This window comes from Lissotriton helveticus, chromosome 11 (genome assembly GCF_964261635.1).
Source record: "Lissotriton helveticus chromosome 11, aLisHel1.1, whole genome shotgun sequence".
Lineage (NCBI taxonomy): Eukaryota > Metazoa > Chordata > Amphibia > Caudata > Salamandridae > Lissotriton > Lissotriton helveticus.
In genome coordinates this window covers 547,889,665-547,914,696 of record NC_136072.1, presented here as the reverse complement: position 1 = coordinate 547,914,696, position 25,032 = coordinate 547,889,665, and the positions used below count along the sequence as shown (strand labels likewise).

At 49.0% G+C, this 25,032-nt stretch overlaps 1 protein-coding gene across 5 annotated transcripts in view; it reads left to right on the top strand.

Annotated features, from left to right (window-relative positions):
- Positions 1–25,032, top strand: part of CCAR2 (cell cycle and apoptosis regulator 2) — a 399,374-nt gene that overhangs the window by 308,937 nt on the left and 65,405 nt on the right. For all 5 annotated transcript variants that reach the window (XM_078666278.1, XM_078666280.1, XM_078666281.1 and 2 more), the window contains 2 exons: positions 2,454–2,648; positions 2,837–3,042. In XM_078666278.1, coding sequence (XP_078522404.1) covers positions 2,454–2,648; positions 2,837–3,042 — 401 coding nt within the window. The remainder of the gene's footprint in view (positions 1–2,453; positions 2,649–2,836; positions 3,043–25,032) is intronic.

Genomic DNA, 25,032 nt, shown 5'->3' with positions numbered 1-25,032 from the left:
CAGATGGCGGATCTGCTCAGCAGATACAGCCATCAAATGCACGAGTGGGAGATACACCCGTCTGTTCTCCACCCGTACTTCCAGCAGTGGGGTCATCCGGAGATAGACCTGTTTGCCACAGCAGAGAACGCAAAATGCCAACTCTTTGCCGCCAGGTTCCCTCACCCACTGTCGCAGGGGAATGCGATATGGATGAACTGGTCAGGCAAATTTGCGTACGCTTTTCCGCCAGCCCCTCTAATACCGCTGGTCGCAAGAAAGCTAAGGCAGCACGAGATGACTCTCATCCTGGTTGCTCCAACGTGGGCGCGCCAAGCTTGGTACACCACGTTCCTCGAACTCTCAGTGGTGCCGCATCAAAGGCTGCGCCTCACGCCCAGTCTTTTGACGCAGAACCATGGAGACATTCAGCATCCAGATCCACAACAGCTCAACCTGGCGATCTGGCTCCTGAAGTCCTAGAGTTTGGATACCTTGACCTACCTCCGGAGTGCATGCACATCATCAAGGAGGCGAGGAAACCAACTACTAGAGCATGCTATGCTGCAAAGTGGAAGCGTTTTGTCATTTACTGTACGGCCAATGACATCGACCCGCTAGATGCATCTATCCCCAACATCATCTGCTATCTGTTGCATCTTTACAAGTGCAATCTAGCGTACACTTCCATTCGGATACATCTATCCGCCATAGCGGCTTATCTCCAGAACAGGCAGCACCTCTCTGTCTTCAGGGTGCCTGCCATTAAAGCCTTCCTTGAAGGTCTGAAACGAGTCATTCCCCCAAGGACACCGCCAGCTCCGGTGTGGAACCTCAATGTCGTTCTCACCAGACTGATGGGACCGCCATTTGAGCCCCTGCACTCGTGTGATCTCCAGTTCCTTACGTGGAAAGTAGCTTTCCTTGTGGCTATTACGTCTCTGAGGCGTGTCAGTGAGCTGCAGGCGCTCACAATCCAAGAGCCATTCATTCAAATCCATTCAAATAGGGTAGTGCTACGCACTAACCCCAAATTCCTTCCGAAGGTGGTGTCACAGTTTCATCTAAACCAAACTATTGACTTACCAGCATTCTTTCAAAACCCGCAAACGGTGGCGGAAAGAATGCTCCATACCTTAGATGTACGGAGGGCGTTGATGTACTACATAGACAGGACACAACCCTTTAGAAAGACAAAACAACTCTTTGTTGCCTTCGCACCCCAACACAAAGGCAACCCAATTTCCAAAGCAGGGATAGCCAGGTGGATTGTTAAGTGCATCCAGATATGTTATCAAAAAGCCAAGCGCACTTTAACAATACCCCCCAGAGCGCACTCCACACGCAAACTGGGGGCATCCATGGCTTTCCTAGGGAACATTCCTTTAGAGGATATTTGCAGAGCAGCCACGTGGGTCACACCACATACCTTCACAAAACACTACTGTGTTGATGTGCATTCCAAGCAGCAAGCAGCTGTAGGACAGGCTGTTCTCAAGACACTTTTTCAGGTTTCTGCAGCTGGCACGGGCAACCGCCGCTGATGGAGGGACTGCTATGTATTCTATGCTAAGATATGAATTTAGCAGCCCACATGCCTCGAACTGAATATGCTACTCACCAGTATGCATCTGTTCTTGGCATGTAGGGCTGCTAACATTCATATCGCCCGCCCTCCTCCCCGGTGCCTGTCGCAGCTGCAGATATACTATTGTATTTATTCATTAGCATGGACATCTTTTACACTTTTCACTCCATCTTCTGCCACAATGGCGAAAAACAATCTGGGGATGGAGCCGATGCCCATGCGCACTGTAGTCCAGGGGAGGAGCCACCTATCTCAGGATACTTCGAAGACTCTTCCAGGACAACAATGTGCAATCATCCGAGCCCAACACTAGGCGGCGATCTAATGCTAAGATATGAATGTTAGCAGCCCTACATGCCAAGAACAGATGCATACTGGTAAGTAGCATATTCATTACCTCTTGATTGATACAACTATGATCTTGGGCAACCAACAATAAAATTGCCCCAACTATGCCTTAATTAGTGGACAGCCTCAATCGAGCTGCAGATTGGTTGGAATCCACTACTTTAAGCATCTGACATATGGGTTGTTATCCCAGCAGTAACTGTGTATCTCAGAAAACTTTCCTAGAGGGGAGTCAAGAATTCGATACTAGTCTTGAATACTATAGCTTAGCAACTCGTGGCTTTATTCACCAGAGTCCCAAGAGTTTAGAAATTGTTCAGGCACCAAAGAAACCCCAGACCAGTGAGCGAAAAAAGATCAACTGATTTCCGTTTTGCTGCAGACTTATTAAAAATAACAGAAATCTATTGACCATGGTGATAATGTATTATCTTTTAGAACATGCTGATATTAATTGAGAGTCCAATGCATAAAGCAATGCAAACTCTTACAATGCCCAATATTGTAGGCTGAAGGTAACTGTTTTTGTTCTCACCAGTTGCAGGAAACCTTGGGCTCTTAAACATGGGAACAGAAATGTCAGTGAAGCCGTGCTCTGCAGCCCCTCAAGGGGATCTTGTTCCCTACAATGGCACAGTTCTTAACATTCGGAATATGCTGGAGAAGATGGAGCACACTGAAGATGGACGCTTGCAGTTGGAGAGCAAGATCCATTCACTAGAATGTAAAATAGGTGAGCAACTTAAGGTGTGAACAGGAGCTAGTGGGAGGGACACCTGTGTGAGCCACCCCTCCCCTATTCTTCCAATCTTAGTCACGCACTTTCTCTGTTCTAACCACTCTCCCACATTCTTTGCACCCCACCACTTGCTCGCCTGTCCTGATTGTCTGCAAAACTAAAAATCGTTTTTCCCCTGACAGTGGATTCCCAAGTTAGAGTGACCTCTGTGGAGCAGGAAAACAAGACTCTGACTTCTGAGATGCAGGCACTACAAAAGCGATTAGCCGAAATGGAGCAGCAGTTGAAATCCACAGAAAAACAAAAATATGCCATCCAGAGGCAGCTGCAGGAGAATAACCGGCGCCTTAACCCTCTACAAATGGAGCTTCAGAAGATCATTGAGAAGGTATAGCAGTGGAGAATTTGGGGAGTTGTGGGAGGGTCTCTCTGGAATATTTATCATGGGGTGGGTGGATGGGGTCTAGTTGCTAGGGTGTGGAATAGTGCAGTGATCTAGGAGCAGCTTCAGAGTTAAATTTAATAGATTTGAGGGTAGAGGATCTTCCCATTCAGACCCTCCTACTGACTGTATGGATCTCCTATTCTTTGATAGTCTTTAAAAAGAAATGATAAAAGGCTACTGGGCTGGTACCTGCCTCACACTTTTCTTTGTTGGTACCAGTCTCATGCTCTCATAAAAGATGGGTCCATCTCAGGCTATCCTCTAGGCTGATCCTCCCTCATGCTCCTCTTTCAACATGTTCCTACTTAATCATTCTCTATGGTTCCGGATTACACATGGAGACAATCTAAGCTAAAATCTCAGTGTCTTTATTTTAAAATTTGATTATGCTGTGAGTGCGATCTTCGTTTTAAGATGTGGTTGACAAGAGTATATCTTCAGAGGTTGACACTAATATAGGAGGCGGGGTTGTTTAGAAAAAGCACTTATGTGGTAACCTAAATCCTATGTCCAGGACCAAAAACTATGGTGCGTTTCCATTCTGTTAGAGTGCCTACATGGTGTTTTCTCTAAAAGGTGTCCACATTAGCCCAAGCGCAGTCGCCACCTTTCTTTTTTCCAGGGGATACACCAACAAGTTAGGCAGCCAAGACACTGGAGTGGAAACAGCTGCTGTGTTGCCGGTTTCCTCTTGCCTCTATGTACTGTGCACTACCTCAGAGAAAAGAGTTTGGGGTGGAGAGGTGGTCCTTCACGTCCCCTCTATGAATGGCTGAGCAAGCAGGGTTGGAGAAGCATAACATCTGCTTGCGCTTTCGAGCTATTATTTTGCAGTGTACCTTGCCTGCTGAGTCCCATGCAGTGTTCTGTTTCCCATGCTTCATTGTTGATCTTGTTCCAGACAGTCAACAGCAACGTTTAATCCTCCTCAGTAGGCTGCTGCAGTATTCCTGATTTCCTTGCAGTCATAGATGATGGCTCCACTAAATGTCAGGTTTTGTTATCTGTTTATTTTGGTTGAGGGGCCAATGAAATAATCTTTATTTCGGCAATATGCCATAAAAGATATTCACATTAAAAATAGAAATACATGCAGGGGGGGGGCTATGGTCACAACAATGTTATGATGGCAGGACATGAGTTGAATCTCGCTGAATGTGCTACTATATACTGTGCTAATATCTATTGCTGGAACGTTAAATGTACGATTTGCCATTGCATTGTTCTTAAACAATAAAAATGTAAACACAAAAAAATTGAAATATGAGAGCCGCAGAAATTTAAAATCCACATCAGCAAGTTAACAAGCATTTGCAATGCAATAGGTCTCACATTTGTTAAAATTTAAGCTATTTGTATTTGTTTATTGTTGCAATTAATTAAAATTATTAACAAAGAGAAAAAGGCTGGTTGGAGAACACTCCGTCCAGACACTTTTTGAGCATAAATAAAACCTAATCATTTAATTTAACGAAACTGTTAGTAATATGTAAGACATATTTGTTTCTTTAAAACATTCTGATGATTGCTAATTTAAGAGAAAAGGGGGACCGCAAGATTAAAACTACAGTTTGTCTCTAGTCTTTGACTGAGTCATTGTGTAATAGTTCTTTCACCTTGTGGGCAAATTTCGCTAATCTTACTAGTTCCATTGGGATCTCCAGCTTAAAAAGAAGTTTCATGGCATCTAAGCAGGTGCGTATCCCATATTTTAAAAACAAGGGTTTCAGTGAAGTGCGACGTACGTAATTCAAACGGTGACATATACAGACCATATGTCGCGGGAAATGCTAGTTGGCCGAATGTAATCGAGGGGAGTAATTTGCCTCTTATAACCTTCCTGATGGGTCCAGTTGTTGAACTACTTAGTTTGGAATTCAGTTTGCAGAGGGCATACGTCACTGCCTTGGCTTTTGATTCAATGGATGCAGTGCATGCTGCAGCCTTCCCACTGCTCATGATCCAAACCCCTAGGTAATTGTATTTAGTTGTTGCTTCTATTTTCAGGTTACCCATTCTCCACTGTTTTTTTTGTTTGTTCGTATACTTCCCAAAAATTACTACCTTTGTTTACCCTACATTTACTTTTAGGTCATTTTCATTGTTATAGATGTTTAATGCTTCCAATATTCGTTGCATACGTGTTTTGGTATGGTCCATAAGCGCCATGTCGTCTGCATACTGCAGTAAAAACAGTCTGGTAGACCCAATTTTCAGAGGTAGCAAATTGGCTTTGGAAATTGTTTTGCCAAGGTCTGCAGTGTAGAGATTAAAAAGCAAGGGTGCCAATACCCACCCTTGTTTTAGACCACGATCTGTAGATTTTTTTGGTCACCGAATTTTGTCGTTACTTTCACTCGTACCCAAGTTCCGGTGTAGATAGCAGTAATTGCTTTCAACGGGGTAATCGGAATCCCCCAATCTTGTAATTTCCTCCACAGCAGATTCCTGTTGACGCCATCGAATGCTGCAGAGTAATCCACAAAGCATGCGAAGAGTGGGGGTTGTTTTTCCTTAGTAGACTGTTCTACCAGGTAGGCAAGGGCTAGAATGTGGTCTAGTGTCGCAACACCTGGCCTAAAGCCGGACTGATATGCTGGAAGAATTTCATTATCATTAGCCCAGTTTTGCAGATCTTGCAGGAGGAGGCTTGCATATCCTTTTGCCTCAATATCCAAAAGGGCTGTCCACCTATAATTGTTTGGGCCTCCAGTGTCACCCTATTTATGAATCGGTTAAAGCAAGGAACCTTTGCAGGCTTCTGGCACCGTTGAGTTATCCAGACAGAACTGATAAAGCAGAGTAAATAAGGTTCCCCAAAAATCACTATCTTCTTTGAAGAGGCTTCCAGGCAGGCCATTGGGTCCCGGAGCCCCATCCTTTCTGATGTTTTTTAATATTGGAGTTACCAGATTTCCTACTTCAAAAGTTTCAAATGGTTCTTCCGTAATCCTTATTTGAGAGTTGATTGAACTGGAATTACTAGGAACTCTTTGATGATGTACTGGTCTATGATCTGGAGCACAACAGTACAATGTGGTCACATAGGAGACCCATGTGTGGCTGGCAACCCCATTGCGCCGATCGTGCCCATGACCGGACAACCTGTTGATATATGACCAAAATTCTGCCCGTCTACTGGGCGTCAGCAGGCTGAAAATATGCAGCCATTGCGAGTCTTTCAGTTGCCTTTTGTGGTCCCATAGGTTTTTCCTGTGAGCTTTTCTTGCTAGCAACCGATTTTGAAGTGATTTGTCATTACCCTCACTCTTATGTTCACGGTTGGCTTGTCTCAAGGCTAGCTTGCTTTGTGTGATTTTTTCACATCTTGGTGGAAATTGGCAGCACTCTTTCTTCACGAACTTGCTGATGGTGTGGTCTTTTGCCTGACAAAAGGCAATACAGCTCTGGCGCCAAATTAGTGCAGTTCTCAGCTATATTGCCAGCTTCAAAATCTTTCCCAAGCGCGGACCAATTACTTTTCCAGTTTGACAGGCTAGTTGTGTCTATTTTGTTCCATTTTAGCCTTCTCAGAAGTACGTGGATTTCCTCCCCATTGGAATTGCCTAAGAGGGGAATGTACGGGAGACTTGCTGTTTGCAGCAAGATAGCTGTGGCTAATGGAAGATGGTCACTGGTCTGCAGCACTGGGTTTTGTAGTGCTGCTGCTTGATCATGCAAGCGATTGCACATGAAGACGTAGTCAATTGGAGGTTTGGTATTCCCCTTTGAAGCATTATTCGTGACATAATTGGTGAGTAGTGGATCTTGTATTGGCCTCAAGCTGTACAGGTTTGAAAATGTATTTAGTAAGAACCCATCCCGATCCTTGTGCAGTAGGGCATCATTTGCTGTCCCCAGGTTCTGGGTGTTAAAGTCCCCAGCCAGTATGATCCCACTATTTGAGTGATTATTGAGCAAATCTCCAAGTATGTCTACCAGGATTCTCATCTCGGAGTGTCTTGGTTTGTCTTTGCAGTTAAAGTAGACATTCAAAAGGAAAATTGTTAATGGGCGGCCATTCAGTTTTAATCCCTGCAGGAAAATAGCTTGAACCGTGTCTGTGACTAACACAGTTTTAGCTTTTATGTTGCAGCCAATTCGTGTATATATATATATATATATATATATATATATAGATAAGCCCCCAGATGGCCTACCAAATATGTTATACTTTTTCGCTGGCTGTTGGAATTGAACAAAGCCTGGGATGACCACTGGAGCGATTAACCAGGTTTCTTGGAGACACAGCAGGTCCCCAGACTGTAAAAATTAAAATGCGGCTCTGTTTTGCAATGTGGTTTTTAGAACATACACATTCCATGAGATGACTTTCATACTGGTGGTCTCTCGACTCCCCCGACTGTTGTTCCTTGTTGTGCTAGGAGCAATTTGGTTTTATGCATATTCGATTCATTGCAGCTCCCTTTTGGGGGTTTCTGGATTGGTCGATTTGTTCTCCTTCTATTAGGTTGGAGTTTGGTGAGAGATGAATTCTTAAATTAAGAAGTTTAAGCTATTGGCATTGTAAATGACAATGCCTTTTATTTGTGTTTTCAAATTTAACACATATAAAAGGCATTGTCATTTCTAATGTCAATAGTTCAAAGTCTCTCAAACGCAAGACCTCTTTCTTAGTGGCCGTCCCCTTTCTTTAGACGCTACTCGTCATACTCTGGTTACAGCGAAAATCATCTAAAGAAAGGACCTTACCACCATTAAAGTGGAAGCATGTCATTGGGCACTTTCATCCCCAAAAAACATTTGTTAACAAACAAATGTTTTTTTGTTGTTGGTAAAAGCGCCCCATGCCGTTGTTTCACTTTAATGGTGGGCATGCCCCTTTCTTTAGACTCAACTTGCTGTACCCTGAATACGATAGCAGCTTTAAAGAAAGGGGCACGGCCACTATGTACGTGAAAACTTGGTATGGGGGCTTTCACTGCAAAAAAAAATGTATTGTTGGACGGCAGCTAAAGTTAAAGCTGCCCGCGCTGCTAAATTAAATAAAGAATTGAAGAAAATAGTGCTCACAGCCTAGATAAAGCAGACCATGTAACAACACAAGTAAAAAGTCCAGTCCTCATGGTAGGTTGCAAATGCGGACAAGGCGGTACCAAAGAGGCTATGAAGCCTATTAATGAATGAAAAGCAACAATTTAGAAAGGACAGTAACCAGAGCCAATTGAAAGGATGGGCGGAGCTTCTAGCCCCAACCTGAATACAGCATGCCTCACAGAGCAGCGCATGCCTTGCCCAGGCTGGACCTAAAAAGTATAAAACAAACCAAGTCAAAAAAATACAAATTTGAATTCATGCATGGGCCTGCAAGTACATAAAATCGTAGATCCAGGATAAAAATATTTGTTGGTGTAATTAATAAACTCTAGTTGTACATTACCATAAAAGTACTAAGTGGATTCTAAGTTTCCCCTGTTTCTTATCAGCCGTGCATGAAACAAGAACCTGGACAGTGCAAATACCAAATGTGCGGAAGTGTTGACTTGGAGTATTTTAAAACTGAATACCGGGTTGCTCCTGGGGGAAAATGGTTGGGAGGGGGGCGTTTATGTGTTTTATACTGTAAAGGTTTTAAGTAATCGCACAGGTAATAATAATAATACTTGGAGTATTTTAATGGCTTCCTCATTCCTTTAAGTGCCTAATTCACTGCAAATGGATATCAACCATTTTACATATGGTCCTTTGTAGGCTTGACAAAAGAATAACAGATCGGGTGAATCCTGTAAGAAACTGGCTCTATATATATACTGCACCAAAGTGAGGTACAGTGTGTGTATAGAGTCCAAGGGTCTACAGAGGTTTGGCAGAGGCTAAAGTTAGATAGAACCTTACTCTCTAAAGTGGTAGCTTCGTCGAGCACTAATGCAGTATCAGAGGACAGTGTAAAGCATTTGATGTACACACTCAGTCAGCAAATGGTCTCACACACTCAAGGACTCAGTCCATTACCTTGCCCACCTTCTTTCCGCATCCCTCGAAAAAGGAAGAGAGGCTCCTCCGTCTGGACCCAAAACGTGCGCTCTCCTTTTACCTCAACCACACACAACAGTTCCTGGTGGACGACCAACTCTGTTGGCTTCGTGGGTGCTAAGAACGGACGGGCGGTGCACAAACGGACCATCTCTCGGTGGGACGTTTTGTGCATCAAGGTCTGTTACTCCTTGGCTAAAAAGGAGCCTCCTGTGGGGCTGCGTGCCCATTCCACTCTTGCCACGGCGGCTTCTACTGCCCTGGGTCGGTGGGAGTCCCTTTGCAGGACATTTGTCAGGCAGCTACTGCCTGGACAGCCAAGTCCGGAGAGATGGCTTTTTTTCCGTTCTCCAGGACTTCCTGGTGTGATCTTGGTTCGCAGGCCCACCACCGGGGTTGGTATTGCTGGGGTATCTATTCTAAGGTAAGGAATCTAACTAACGTGTTTCTTTCAGATGAACAAGTTACTTACCTTCTGTAACGATATATCTGTAAGAAACTTTAGTTAGTTACCACTCCACCCATCCTCCCCATTCTGCGAACCGATATCTAGGGTTTTGCAGCGTGAATCTTTCTGGATTCACTATGCTGTGCATTATTCCGCGGTCTTGTGGTTGGGTCCGGATTCGTAGTCTTTTTTTTTTTTTTTTTCTTAGCCCAGGTGGGCGTCGGCGTCACACCCCCTTGGGTGTATTTTTGGTGACGTCGGCATGCTTCCTGCGGAAGCTCCCACTCTTGGGCGCCATCTTCAGATTCTTTTTTTCCGCGGTCTGGTCTGGATCGTTCCCGTTTGGGCTCCAGACATTTTTGGAGAAAGAAGAAAGAAAATACATAAAAGACGAGGAGAAGTCATCTGAAGACTCCAGGGGACTTCATCGACGAAAGGTCAGCAAGGAGAAGGCGTTTTTCATCGAGATCCTCGACGACCGTCGACGAACACGCGACCAGAGAGGCCCTGGACGCTCGATGATGGACAACACGCCGTTCAAGTTCTGCCGTAACTGCCACCACAAGTACGCGCAGAAGGACCAGCACCCGGTATGCAACCTTTGCCTACCGGTGAACCACGAATGCAGAGACTGCAACGCCTGTTCCGCCTTCGCCCCGAAGACCCTTCGTGTGAGAGAGAGGCAGAGGGTAGCACACGCCACCCTGCAGGGGAAGGTCCCGACTCCGTCACTCTACGAGCTGGGGATGTCCTCCGAGGAAGAAGACAACGCTGCCGCCGAAGACGACAGCTACACGGTCGTAGAGACCGATTACACGAAGACTTCTGACAAGGTAGGAGACTCTTCGGCCCCCAAGAACCGGAGAGACTGAGTCTAGAAAAATCGAGGGCAAGACCCCGAAAGCGCCGACGCCAAAAAAGGCGGCGGCCGCGACTACTCCCAGGCCCAGCGGATCCTCCGAGAAGGAGTCCCCGGCGCCGAGAGCTGCTGATCAGCAGAAAACGTCGAAAATCGTCCCCGAAAAGGATCGATCGACGCCGAGGGAGAAAGACCCAAAACTGACGACGACGACCAGAGACCCAAAATCCGGTTCGACGTCAAACTTCGACACCGAAAGGCACGGCGACGAGCCATCCGCCGAAAAGAACGGCCGACCCATCCGACGCGGAACACGCGGCCGAGATTGAGAAGAAGAGAAGGCGCCTCGAGGCAGAAATGGAGAACATCATGCAGCGGAAGAAAGATTTCGACGCAAAGATGAAAGCCTTCACTATCCCTCACAAGACCAAGCCACCGGTGGTTGAGGCGGTCGAGGAGGAAGATGAGATCGCCGAAGTCGCCGAGGAACAAGACCAGGAGGAGTACGGGAATCCCTACGATAGTTACAACTATGGGGAGGAAGAGGAAAGCAGGACGGACACAGAGTCGGCACCCTCTGACCTACAGGAGGTAGATTACATAGATGTCGACACCGACAGCCCGGAGGAGGTGGTCGACACTTACCCCTCGAGGCCCTCGCCGCCGGACGACATCGGGGCCTACAACTCGGTGATACAATCTGCCGCAGCAGCTTTCAAGCTCAAGCTCGACGAAGAGAAGCAGAAAGCAGACTTCCTTCTAGAAACATTGCTCCCAACACAAACGAGGAGCCAATCCCTTCCAATGCTCGAAAGCGTCTTGGCTCAGGGGAAGGAAGCATTCAGGGAGCCCGCAACATGCAAGGCAGTAACTCCCAGAACTGAGAAGAAGTACAAACATTCCACAAAGGACCCGGCCTACATTCAGGGCACGGTCTCCGCAGACTCCATTATCACGGCCACAGCAAGGAGGAGGGCTAACGTACCCACTACCTCGGGCCCGCCACCGGATAAGGAGAGCAAAAGGATGGATCTGGTGGGCAGAAGGATCGAACGGAATGCCGCGACCCACTGGCGCATAGCTAATTCCAACGCCCTGATAAACAGGCACATGTACCAGTTCATGGAGGGGCTGGGGCAGTTGGTGAAGGACCTGCCCCAGGATGCAAGGCAGAAGGCCAAAAAGCTGGTTGAAGAGGGAAAAAACGCGGCAAATTCTTGCCTTAAGACGGCCCTGGATGGGGCAGACACAGCCAGCAGGCTCATGATGATGGGTGTCACGGAAAGGAGGCACGCCTGGCTCAGGATCTCAGGTTTGAAACCGGAGGTGCAACACAGCATCCTGAACACACCGTTCAACGGCAACACGCTTTTCGGAACAACAGTTGATGAAACGCTCAGTTAACTGAAAAAAGATAACGAAACAGCAAGATCCATGGGAGCATTGCAGTTCAGAGGGAACAAGAGGGGCACCCCGTCACGGAGGCCCGGCGGGAGAGGCGGAAACCAGCCAGGTACATCACACCAGGCTTTCCAGCAAACGCACCAGGCAGACTCGCAGGCTCAGCATGGTCAGCAGAAGCAGTCCTGGCAGTACCAACAAAGAGGCCAGTCCTTTCGAGGGAGAAATGGACGGGGACAAAATAGAAGAGGGGGGCAGCAGCCCACCTCTAAGTGACTTCAAAAAACTCTGTGTGCCCGCCCACAAAAAAGATCCCAGGGGGCAGCACGTACAGATGGGTCAAGACAAACTAGACACCTACGACCACATGACACCAGTGGGAGGAAGATTAAGATTTTACCTCCGAGAGTGGAGCGAAATCACATCAGACAAATGGATCCTCAACATTTTCCAATTCGGATACTACATAGAGTTGGAGGGGAGGCCAACAAGCAGAAAACCAAAAAGAAAAACACTAGCAAGCAAGCAGCTGCAGTGTCTTCAGGAGGAGGCAAAGGAACTCCTGCGGAAGCAGGCCATAGAACGGGTACCCCTCAAGGAAAGAAACACAGGAATATACTCAACGTACTTCCTGGTACCAAAGGTAGACGAGACAATGCGACCCATTCTGGACTTACGGTTCCTGAACAAATTCATAAGAACGCAAAAATTCAAAATGACCTCCCTGCAAGAGGTGCTCCCACAATTGCAGACCGGGGACTTCATGGTCACAATAGACCTCAAAGACGCCTACCTGCACATCCCAATGAACAGAGAGCACAAACACATGCTCAGGTTCACCATTGGAGAAAGCCACTACCAGTTCACGACACTGGCCTTCGGACTAAAATCAGCACCAAGAGTTTTCACAAAGTGCCTCGCAGCAGTCGCAGCACACTTACGAAGGCAGGGAATACACGTATACCCTTACCTGGACGACGGGCTGGTGAAAGCAAACTCATACCAGAAATGCAAGCAGCACGCACATACAGTGACGAGCACGCTCATAAACCTGGGGTTCTCCATCCATTGGAAGAAATCATCAATGGAGCCGGAACAGGTTAAGATCTTCCTGGGAGCACAGATCAACACCTTACAGGGCAAGGTGTTCCCCAGCGAGAAGAGGGCGAGGGCGCTGGTGAAGGAAACTCGCCTCTACCGGAAGGGACAAGCTCGGACAGTGAGGACTGCGAGCAAGATCATGGGCATGATGGCATCATGCATCCACCTGGTACCAAATGTACGACTCCACATGAGACCCATTCAAGAATGGCTACAGGAGCAATGGTCACAAGCTACAGGCGGTTGGGAGGATCTAGTGGTTGTAACGCACGCAGTGCAGAAGGAGATGGCATGGTGGACCATGGAGAACATAACAAAGGGAAAGCCTCTAATGCCCCCAACGCCAACAGTGACCATCACCACAGACGCATCCCTGAAGGGATGGGGCGCTCACATGGAGGAGCTCAAGGTGAGGGGACTGTGGATGACAACAGATACGGCAAAGCACATCAATTACCTAGAACTGAAGACAATCTTCCTTGCACTGAAAGCCTTTCAAACAAGACTGTACAAACACAAGGTATTGATACAAACAGACAACAGCACTGCGATGTTCTACATCAACAAGCAGGGGGGCACACAGTTAGCACCGCTTTCAACGCTGGCGCAGGAGATATGGAGATGGGCCATCCCTCTCAAGATAGACCTGCTAGCCATACACCTACCAGGGAAGGACAAAATGCCAAAACTTCGCATCCAGGCAGCCCGAGGAGGGGTCACTGGGGAATGCCCTATGGATAGATTGGTCAAGGACATTTGCTTACGCCCTTCCCCCGATACCACTGATGCACAGAGTGCTGAGCAAGTGCAGAGCGAGCAACATGACACTGATACTGGTCGCACCACAGTGGGCGAGGCAGACATGGTACTCGCAGATCATGGAGATGACACAGTGTGCACCCCACAGATTCAGCAGGAGGAAAGACCTACTCTCCATGCAGAACGGAGAGGTACTACACCCAGAGCCAGAGAGCATGAGCCTAGTAGCGTGGCTCCTGAGGACATAGAGTTCGCACATTTGAGACTACCAGAAAGCACCCTGAGGGTACTTCGGGAGGCACGAAGGCCCAGCACTCGAAAGTGCTACGTTGCGAAATGGAAAAGATTCACAATATGGTGCAGACAGGAAAGACTCCACAATAAAATGAAGAGGGACTCCACAGTGCTAAGGTACCTGACGCACTTGCTGGAGAAGAACCTTAGCTCATCCTCTTTAAGAGTTCACTTGACAGCGATAGTCGCCTACACAAGGGGAGAAACGTGCAGGAGCTTCTTCACATCACAGGTGGTGAAGAGATTCCTAGAAGGAGCGAAAAGGATCGCACCACCAAGCGGGTGCCGCCACCTGCATGGAACTTGAACACAGTCCTAACGGAACTCATGAAGGAGCCCTTTGAACCACTTCACAAGGCCTCCCTAAAGATGCTAACTATGAAAACAGCCTTCCTGGTTGCCAAAACGTCCTTACGCAGAGTAAGCGAGCTTCAAGCGCTGACGCTACAAGAACCCTACATACAAATACACAATGATAGAGTTGTGATGAGGACTGATCCACACTTCATGCCGAAGGTGGTATCCAAATTTCACATGAACCAGTCTATACAGATACCGAGTTTTTTCCAAAAACCAACAACTAGCGCAGAGCGAGCTCTGCACACCCTGGACGCCAGAAGGGCAGTCATGCACTACATTGAAAGGACAAAGGGACACAGGAAAACAATACAGTTTTTTGTGTCATTCGCAAACAGCTTCATGGGGAAAGCAGTAACCAAAAAGACCATTGCACGATGGATCGCACAGACAATTCAACTCTGCCACAAGCGTGCAGGACAAGAACTGGCAGAGGGGACACGTGCCCACTCCACCAGGAAGAAGGGCGCTACAATAGCCTTCCTGGCTAACACACCCATAGAGGACATATGCCTGGCGGCAACATGGGCTTCGGTGCACACGCTCACGAAGCACTACTGTGTGGACATACAAATGCACAAGGAAGCTCAAGTTGGACAGAAGGTGCTACAGCACATATTCAACACCCAACGCTCATCTTCCACCCAGCCGCCACAGAGATGAGAAACCGCTACAAAATCTATGCACAGCATAGTGAATCCGGAAAGATTCACGCTGCAAAACTAATAGTTTTCTTACCTGTCGGTGTAGTTTTGCAGCTTGAAGATCTTTCTGGATTCACTACCGAACCCACCCACCTCCGCCAGAAAGAGGTGGTTAACTAAAGAAAGGACTTTAAAAGTACAAAGCGGTAAATACCAACTAAATAGAACATTGCCATTACTTCGGAAACGAAAGAAACACGGAAAAAAAGAACCCGAAGATGGCGCCCAAGAGTGGGAGCTTCCGCAGGAAGCATGCCGACGTCACCGGATATACACCCAAGGGGGTGTGACGCCGACGCCCACCTGGGCTAAGAAAAAAAAAAACAAAGAAAAGACTACGAATCCGGACCCAACCACAAGACCGCGGAATAATGCACAGCATAGTGAATCCAGAAAGATCTTCAAGCTGCAAAACTACACCGACAGGTAAGAAAACTATTCGTTAAGGTATCTCCCTTTGAGGACTTTAGTTTCATGGCACCAGTGTCTGTTTCTTGCATGGCTCTGTGTTCCTGGCGCGGAAAGCTATGTACAGAACTGACGTCAGCGCGCGAGGGCGGGGTCTAAGTACTCCGTCATCCCGGCGATCACGACGACGGATGCGGAGCCGCAGACGACGCCTACCGATGCGCAGGGGTACTGCTGTAGAAAACTTTCTGGATCCAGTCTGACGTCTGGGGATATTTTAAGGTAAGGAATCTAACTAACTAATGTTTCTTACAGATATATTGTTACCGAAGGTAAGTAACTTGTTTGTCAACCTCTCTGAGCACGAGCAGCAAAAGCAGGCCTACTCCATTCAGGGCAGGCAATCAGAGCAGTGGCTGAGGCCGTTCTCATGAGGGCGCCGGCTCTCTTGTAACTCATCCTTCCCTCCTGCAGTAGCTGCCCAACCGCTTGAACGTAGCCTCAAAGGCCCACACTCTGCCGGTAGGAGGCAGATGCAACAATCCTCCCCAGCTGGAGATCCCTCTTGTCAGATGAGTGGGTCTTGAACATCATTCAAAGGACTCACCTTTGCTAGGTCTGTAATACATGTCAGGAGTACATGTGTTCAACGATAGATGTGTTCATTTACCTTGATGACCGGCTGCTCAAGGCAGGCTCGTCATAGTATGTTGAAAGTCCTCTGCATTCAAATCTGCTAAGTGCTGGCTAAGTAACAACCCCTTAAGGTATGCTGCTTCAGTCCCATAGGATAAAGCCTGCTGTGATGGCACTGGCCCGTAGGTGTGCTGTTTGTGCACATCTGCCAGGCTGCGATGTGGGTACCTAATGCCCACATTCATGAAACATTATTGGTATGATAGCTAGGTGTGAGGGAAATGCCATTTTGCCTGCTTGGTCCTGCAAGACTTTCTAATTTAAGTTGAATCATCACCATCTACAACAACGGGATCATCCTATTCCAATCCACAGATAGGAACCTTGACCTACTCGACAACCTGTTCCCCACCTTCATAGATCATATCTCCAACCGGCGGATCTCCACTCCTAACACCTCAGACTACACAACACCCTCCACCTCCAATCGTCAACCTAACATGCCTAATCTATCACAACATCTGAACAACACTCACCTCTCCCCTCCACTGAGCGCTGTAGTCAGTCTCCCACCCGATGTAACTCCTCCCCACCCCTCACCCACTGGCGAAGATCTCTCCCCTTCATCCATCCTCCATTCCCCCACCCTCCCTACCCCCCACCTCACACCTCCTACGAGTCCCGCAGAACCCACCACCGCCCTGAACTTATCTCCCCCGCCCCGCGGCAGGACCATCTCCCACCCTATCTCCCCCCCCCCCCACTCTCACTTCCCATTACCCCACTCTCCCAACTAGACTCACAGAACACACCACCTCCCTTACCTTAACCCCGCCTCCACTGAGCGCTGTAGTCAGTCTCCCTCCCGATGTAACTCCCCCCCACCCACTGGCGAAGATCTCTCCCCTTCATACATCCTCCATTCCCCACCCTCCCTACCCCCCACCTCACACCTCCTACGAGTCCCGCAGAACCCACCACCGCCCTGAACTTATCTCCCCCGCCCCGCGGCAGGACCATCTCCCACCCTATCTCCCCCCCCCCCCACTCTCACTCCCCACTACCCCACTGTCCCATCTCCCAACTAGACTCACAGAACACACCACCTCCCTTACCTTAACCCCGCCTCCTCTCCCCCCCCCCCATTCTCAGCCCCCACTACCTTACTTGCACCCCCACCATCTCCAGCCTACATTCATCCCTCAACTCACCTGCGCCACCTCCCACCAGCCTCCTCACCTACGCCACCAACCTCCCCCCTATTTCATACACACCCCACACCCACAAATTCTCTCACCCATCGAATGCCACCCCACCTACTATTTCCGCAGAGCCCTGCTCTAACGCTAGCACATCCCTCCCCCCCCCCCCCCCCCCCCCACACACTCCAGTTCCCACACCAGTTCCCTACTCAACCATTCCCCCACGGCTCTCATCCCCAACACCTTCCCCAACCCAACTCTGGACATGATTATATCCACCCTCCTACAAGTCAAAGAAGATCTCCACACCATCAAATAACTTCTTTTCACACACCCCGACTCCCCTCACCCACCACCACCTCCTTGCCCATCAAGTCCCCCACTCCCCCCACAGACACTTTCTCTCAATACTCCCCGCGTTGGCCCTTTATCCCCGCTCGCAATCACACCTACCGCCCCCGTCGCGCCCTCAACCCCCTTTCGGACCACGACTTATACACCCTCCTCCGCTCATATGGCCCAAGTCCCTTAAAACACACAACCGCCACACACCTCGCCATATCCACGATTCTCACTAACCCCCTTAGGCCCCCCACACTAAGCAACAGAAGTTCCGTCCCCAATAATCTCAGAAAAGTCCCCCTCTCTCTAGAACACTCGACAACCCTTCTTACCCCCAGACTCAAATGCATCCTACTCAACTGCAGATCGGCCCCGAGACACTCCTCCGACATCGCGGATCTCATCATAACAATGGACCTTGACCTAGCCATTCTGACTGAAACGTGGCTAACTGAAGCCTCTACACCTATAAATTATATACTAGTCCCCCCCCAACTACCACATCATTAGACTCGATAGGACCGGCAAGACGGGCGGGGGAATCGCATGTATTTTTAGGAGCAACGTCACTGTTACTAAAGTCACCTCCCCCTCCTGTGAACTCGTCTGCCTCTGTATCACCAGCGAGGGCAAACCTGTATGCTCCTTACATGTCATCTACCACCCGCCCGGGGACAACCTCACCTTCACCCAACAACTCATGGACTCGATCTCATCCAACGCCGGACGGCATATCACTCAAATCTACCTGGGTGACTTCAGTCTCCACTGGAACGACCAGAGAGACGCAGTGGTGAATAGTCTCAAAACTTTCCTTAATGCGCTTGACCTCACCCAAATCTGCAACAGCCCGACACACGACAAAGGCTCTATCCTCGACCTTATCGCCAAAGAGGACGCTACCCAACTGGGGGCAATCCAACCCTGTGACTGGTCAGACCACCACATTATCACATTCTTCATCAACGAAAAAGTTAAGCTCAACCCACCAAATCCAAGATCTGGAAAAGGGACATGAAGAATCTTAACCCCAACTCCTTGCCTTCCCACACCTGCAGTCTCCTCCTTCCCCCTTCGGGCACCTCTGATGTTCAATCTCTGACCGACCTCTACCTCGACTCTATGACCTCAATAATCAACGATGCCGCCCCCCTGCAACTGAAGAGAGTCTCCACCAAGAACTCGAACCCATGGTATGATGGTAGACTCAATGAAGAGAAGCGTGCTATGCGAATGGCAGAGCGCACCTGGAGATCTGACCCCTCAGCACTGCACCTTAAAACGCTTAAGAATAAGAGAAATGCCTACTTCAGGAAAATCAAGCGCTCAAAATCTGACTTCTTTAGCCTTCAGCTGGACCAAGCAAAAAACCGACCAAGAAAATTGTTCGAACTAGTCAAAACTCAAACCAAGATGCAACCTTTACAATTAAACAGCACTACTAGCGATATTCCACACTGTGAAGACTTTTCTGCTTTCTTTAAGCTAAAGACCGACAATATAAAAAGAGATCTCCTCAATGATGTAAGCCGATACTCCAGCCCCATCAGCATGACTACCACTCAACCTAAAAACAACGCGTCATGGACGTCCTTCGACACCTACTCTGAAGAAACAATTCACAAATTGCTCTGCACCTTGAAGCCCTCTAATCACCTCACAGACCCCCTACCTGCTAATGCTGTAAAGACTTCACCCCCCTGCTCCTTCCACTCTGGACTAAAATCATTAACAGTTCCCTTCAACAAGGACTCATCCCAGACTCCCTCAAGGTAGGGCAAGTCACGCCTATACTCAAGAAACCTACAGCTGACCCGGCTGACCTAAACAATTACCGCCCTATCACCAATATCCCCACCTTGGCCAAACAGCTGGAAAAATGCGTACAACTGCAACTGACAAAACACATTGATCAGTTTGACCTCCTCAACCCTCATCAATCAGGCTTCCGAGCAAAACACAGTACGGAAACGGCTATGACGCACATAATTGATGACGCCCTCCAAATCCTTGACCGCAACGATTCCTGCCTCCTCATCCTTCTTGATCTCTCCTCAGCATTTGATACTGTCAATCATGAGAATCTACTGGAGCTGTTAAACACCAGAATGGGTTTATCCGGGACTGTTCTCAAATGGTTCACTTCCTTCCTACGTAACCGGGCTCAGAAGTTCAAGATCAACAACGAGTTGTCCTCATCTGTGCCTGTAAAATTAGGCGTCCCACAAGGATCTTCCCTATCCCCCACATTGTTCAACCTCGTCATGGAACCGCTCACCACCTTGCTTCAAGAATCTAATGTACACTTCCATATGTACGCTGATGACACTCCACTTTACCTCAAGCTACATTCCCCGGAAGACATCAAACTTCTGAACTCCACACTCAGAAGCACCCAATCATGGTTGGCCGATAATCACCTCAAACTAAATGCTCTGAAAACGGAGTTCCTCCTGATCTCACCTCCTGCGAAAATCGCCATCACCCAAACCTGGCTCAATCACCTAACTGCACTCAATGTCCAACCCACCATCGTGGACTCCGCGAAATCCTTAGGCATCACACTTGACGCCAATCTCAACATGCAGCAGCACATTAGCAAAGCAACTAAAGGAGCTAATTTCCAAATCATCACTTTGAGGAAACTTAAACCCTTCTTCCCAGCTAAGGACTTCCAAACTGCTGTACAAGCCCTAGTCATCCCTCGCATAGACTACGGAATTGTGGCTCTCAGCGGACTCCCCCTATCAACAACTGCACCCCTAAGAGCCTCCTTGAACGCTGCCGCGAGACTTATCACTGGTTCAAGAAAACATTCGCATATATCCCCTGACTTAAAATCCCTGAACTGGCTGCCTTTTGAAGCCAGAATACAGCTGAAAATTGCCTGTATGACACACTTGGCCGTACACCACAAGTCACCCAACTACCTCACTCAAAAGCTGACTATGTTCGAGGCATGTGGGCTGCTAAATTCATATCTAGTGCATAGATCGCCGCCTAGTGTTGGGTCCGGATGATTGCACATTGTTGTCCTGGAAGAGTCTTCGAAGTATCACGAGATAGGTGGCTCCTCCCCTGGACTACAGTGCGCATGGGCATCGGCTCCATCCCCAGATTGTTTTTTTCCGCCATTGGGTTCAGATGTGATTTCGACGCCTCCTTGTCGGAATCGAAAACTTACTTCCTTAAGGCCAAAAGGCCTTCGATACTCGCGTCGGTATTGTTTGCGAACGGTCCCGAGCATCGTCCGACTCTTCGTGTCGGAATTCTGGGGAGTTGCTACTCTTCGGACATCGAGGCCCTGTACTCGCAGCAAGACACCGACGGAATCATCATGGAACGGAGTACGTTCAAGCGCTGCCCCGTGTGTGGGTCTAAGTACCCACACATCGACGTGCATCCAGTTTGTAATAAATGTCTCTCGCCGGATCACGACGAGGACAACTGCATGGCCTGCTCCAAATTCAGGTCAAAGAAGACACTCAAGCATCGGCGCGCGGCGCGCCTCGAGGCCTTGCACGCAGCACCGGCACCCGACGACATATTCGACGACCCCGCAGAAGAAGGCCTAAGCCATCATCTTCAAATTTCACCACCATCGACGGAGGTCGAGGGCGATCCGGAGGAATACATCGAAGGACAGAGCCAAGACCTTGAATACGTCGATGAGGTAGGGGACGACGAAGAAGTCTATGGGGCCGCGGAAGATAGCTCAGAGGAAGAGCTATGCCCCGAAAGTTACTCGACTCAGGCTCAGGTCACGGGATCGCCACTCGGCCTTACCCACGACCCTGCACCGATATCCCCAGCCCCGCCTTCGGGCCCGGCCACGGATACACCGGAGGAGCCGTTGTTGCGCGTATCGAAACTGAAACCGCAACCAGTACAGTCGACAACATCTAAGATGGCCGAAGACACGTCGAAGTCGAAACCGAAACAAACGGCTTAGACGACATCTAAAATGGCCGACGTCCCGTCCAAATTTACTAAGCCGGCTCTGTCTTCGACTCCGTCGCCCTTAGGCCCTACAAAGCCGAAGAAGGCCGTCGAGTCACCGGCGCCACACGTGGTGGCCAAGGACACGTCCTCGAAGAAGGTAGTCCATCACGTCTCGACGGCTGCGGCGTCGACCTCCAAACAGACGGTCGAGGCAAAGACCACTTAAGGCCAAGATCCGAAAGCCGGAGCCACTACTCCTCGGCACAAAGACACCGGATCTGCATCGACGGCGTCTGCGCCTAAGACAGCTGCAGGGCAGCGAACCGTTGGAGTCAAGGATCCATCGATGCCTACTTCTGCCACGCCGAATTCCTCCCAGGCGGACGAACATGAAGCATCGGTCGTCAAACCCTCGGCTTCATTTACAAAACAGGTCACCGAGTCGCTCAAGAAGATTCGGGAGAAAACACTGCCGTCGGCAAAGACTGCGCCATCGGATCCGAAACCGATGGAGCCGCCTGCCAAGAAGTCGACGAAACTTATCTACACACTGCCACCAAAGGTGCCACCAAAGGCGTTTGCACCCCAAACGGTGCCAAAGACCTCAGGGACTTCGGAACATTCCACGTCCAGTGCTATTTTGCCTCGACAAACAGCATCTGAGGACGAATGTGAGCATTATATCGATGCCCACACAGGGAAAATTACACTTTATAAGAGAAAGATCACTTCCCAGCCACTGGAGTCATTTGTAATTCCACTGAAAAAGAAAAGGCAAACACAGGACATACCTGCCCTTGTTGAACCTCTGCAAACTCCCCCAAGGAGGAGTCCAACCCCTTCCCCCAACCAATCAGGGGGTGAGGATGATGACCAAGATGAACAATACAACTTCCCTACTGGCAATGACCCTGATGTGAATCAGGACCCATATGACGACGCTGGGGACCAGGGAAGTCATCAGGTGGTGCAGGACCCACAAGGTTTTGGGGCACGTACATCACCAACTGAGGATTCAGCAGCTTTCAATGCTTTAATTGAGAGGGCAGCTGCAAATCATAATGTAGATATGCATGCTGACCCGGTGGAAGAGGATTTCCTGTTTGACACTTTCTCTGTCTCCAAAAGAACAGTCAAAACACTTCCTATGTTGAAAGGTGTCCTTAAACATGCGCCAGAGATCTTTAAAGAACCTACAAGGGCAAGAGTGGTAAACCCACGTATAGAGAAAAAATACAGACCTGCACCTGGGGACCCTGCCTATATTCGGGGACAGTTGCCTCTGGATTCGTTGGTGGTCGCAAATGCCCGCAAAAGGGCAAACTCCCAAACAACTGGTGAAGCTCCTCCCCCAGACAAGGAGTCGAAGGTGCTTGAGGCATCTGACAAGAGGGTGGCTGCGCAGGCTGCTAATGTATGGCATATCGCAAACACACAAGCACTGTTGGCGCGTTACGATAGGGCGCATTACGACACCCTAGAACAGCTCCTTCAGCATCTACCTGATGAGTATAAAGAAGCAGGCGAAATGCTCATACAAGAAGGAAAGCTTATATCAAACGCTGCAATAAAGTGCGCACTTGATGTAGCGGACACAGCGGCGAGAGGAATTAACACTAGCGTCATGCTAAGGCGTCAAGCCTGGCTTCGTATATCTGGATTTAAGCCTGACATCCAAACTACAATCCTCAACCAGCCCGTCAATCCTGACAGACTGTTTGGCCCAGATGTAGACACCACACTTGAAAAGATTAAGAAGGACAACGAGACTGCTAAGTCCATGGGGGCACTTCAATCACAACAGTTCAGGAGCAACACTTTTCGTCGCTCAGGAGCGCGTAGTGTTACCAGAGGACACATGGGACAACAAACACAATTCACAAAAGGTGGTGCGCAATCCTCGTACCACAAGCAAGGTAGAGGGGGTTACCGAGGTAACAGTGCCAAAGGCAGGGGCAGAGGGAACAACAACTCCCGTTCCTCTGCCGCAAACAAACAGTGACTCCCTGTCACTGCCCCCGACCATCCAACACCTGTCGGGGGAAGACTCCAGCAGTTCCTACCAGTCTGGTCGTCCATCACCACGGACAGGTGGGTGAGAAAATTAATCCAGTACGGGTATTGTTTGGAGTTAACATCCACTCCTCCCAACATTCCCCCAAGACACCGTCCTATGTCGGCAGAGCACTTGCACTTATTGCAGCAGGAAGTGCTAGTAATGCTGCAAAAAGGAGCAATCGAACTCGTGCCAGTGGAGGAGGAAGGAACAGGGGTCTATTCCCTGTACTTCCTCATCCCAAAAAAGGACGGATCCCTCAGACCCATTCTTGATCTACGCCCTCTCAACATGTATATACTGTCAGAACATTTCCACATGCTGACACTGCAACAGATACTTCCCCTTCTAAACCAAGGGGACTTCCTGGCAACCTTAGACCTCAAGGATGCCTACTTCCACATCCCACTCCACCCGTCCCACAGAAAATACCTCCGGTTTACCATTTACAACAAGCACTATCAGTTCAAAGTGCTACCCTTCGGAGTGACTACTGCCCCCAGAGTGTTTACGAAGTGTCTGGCGGCGGTGGCGGCGCACCTCAGGAGACAGAACATACATGTCTACCCGTACCTCGACGACTGGCTCGTGCAAGCAAAGTCGGAAAGACAGTGCGCCTCACACATGTCCCACACTATTCAACTCCTTCACAGTCTGGGGTTCTCGCTGAATTACCCAAAGTCGCACCTTCAACCAGCCCATGTGCGGCAGTATCTGGGCGCGACAATAAACACCCTGACGGCTATGGCTCAGCCAAACACAGTCAGAATCAACAGCATTCAGTCACTGATCCAAAGATTCAGACCACAACACTCGCTTCCAGCGAGAGTGTTCATGCAGTTGATAGGCATGATGGCCTCCTGCATCTTCATAGTCCCGCACGCAAGGTTGCACATGCGCCCCTCCAAGAATGCCTGGCAAATCAATGGACACAAGCTCAGGGACAACTGACAGACCTAGTGTTGGTGACCGGTCGAGCATACAACTCTCTGCATTGGTGGAATCCACACAACCTTTGCAAGGGACGACCGTTCCAAGAGCCTGTGCCACAGATTGTCCTAACAACGGACGCATCTCTCCAGGGGTGGGGAGTGCATGTGCTCCACTACACTGTGCAGGGACTGTGGTCAACCCAGCAACAACGATTGCACATCAACTACCTGGAATTGATGGCAATCTTCATGGCGCTCAAGTCCTTCAAAGTACATTTGTGCAACAAGGTCGTGTTGATCCGGACGGACAACATGACAGCCATGTACTACATCCAAAAGCAGGGAGGTACTCACTCGCCACAGCTGTCTCATCTGGCTCAGAGCATGTGGAAGTGGGCCATTCAAAGGAACATCTTCCTCATGGCAGAACACCTCCCGGGCAAGGACAATCAGATGGCGGATCTGCTCAGCAGGTACAGCCATCAAATGCACGAGTGG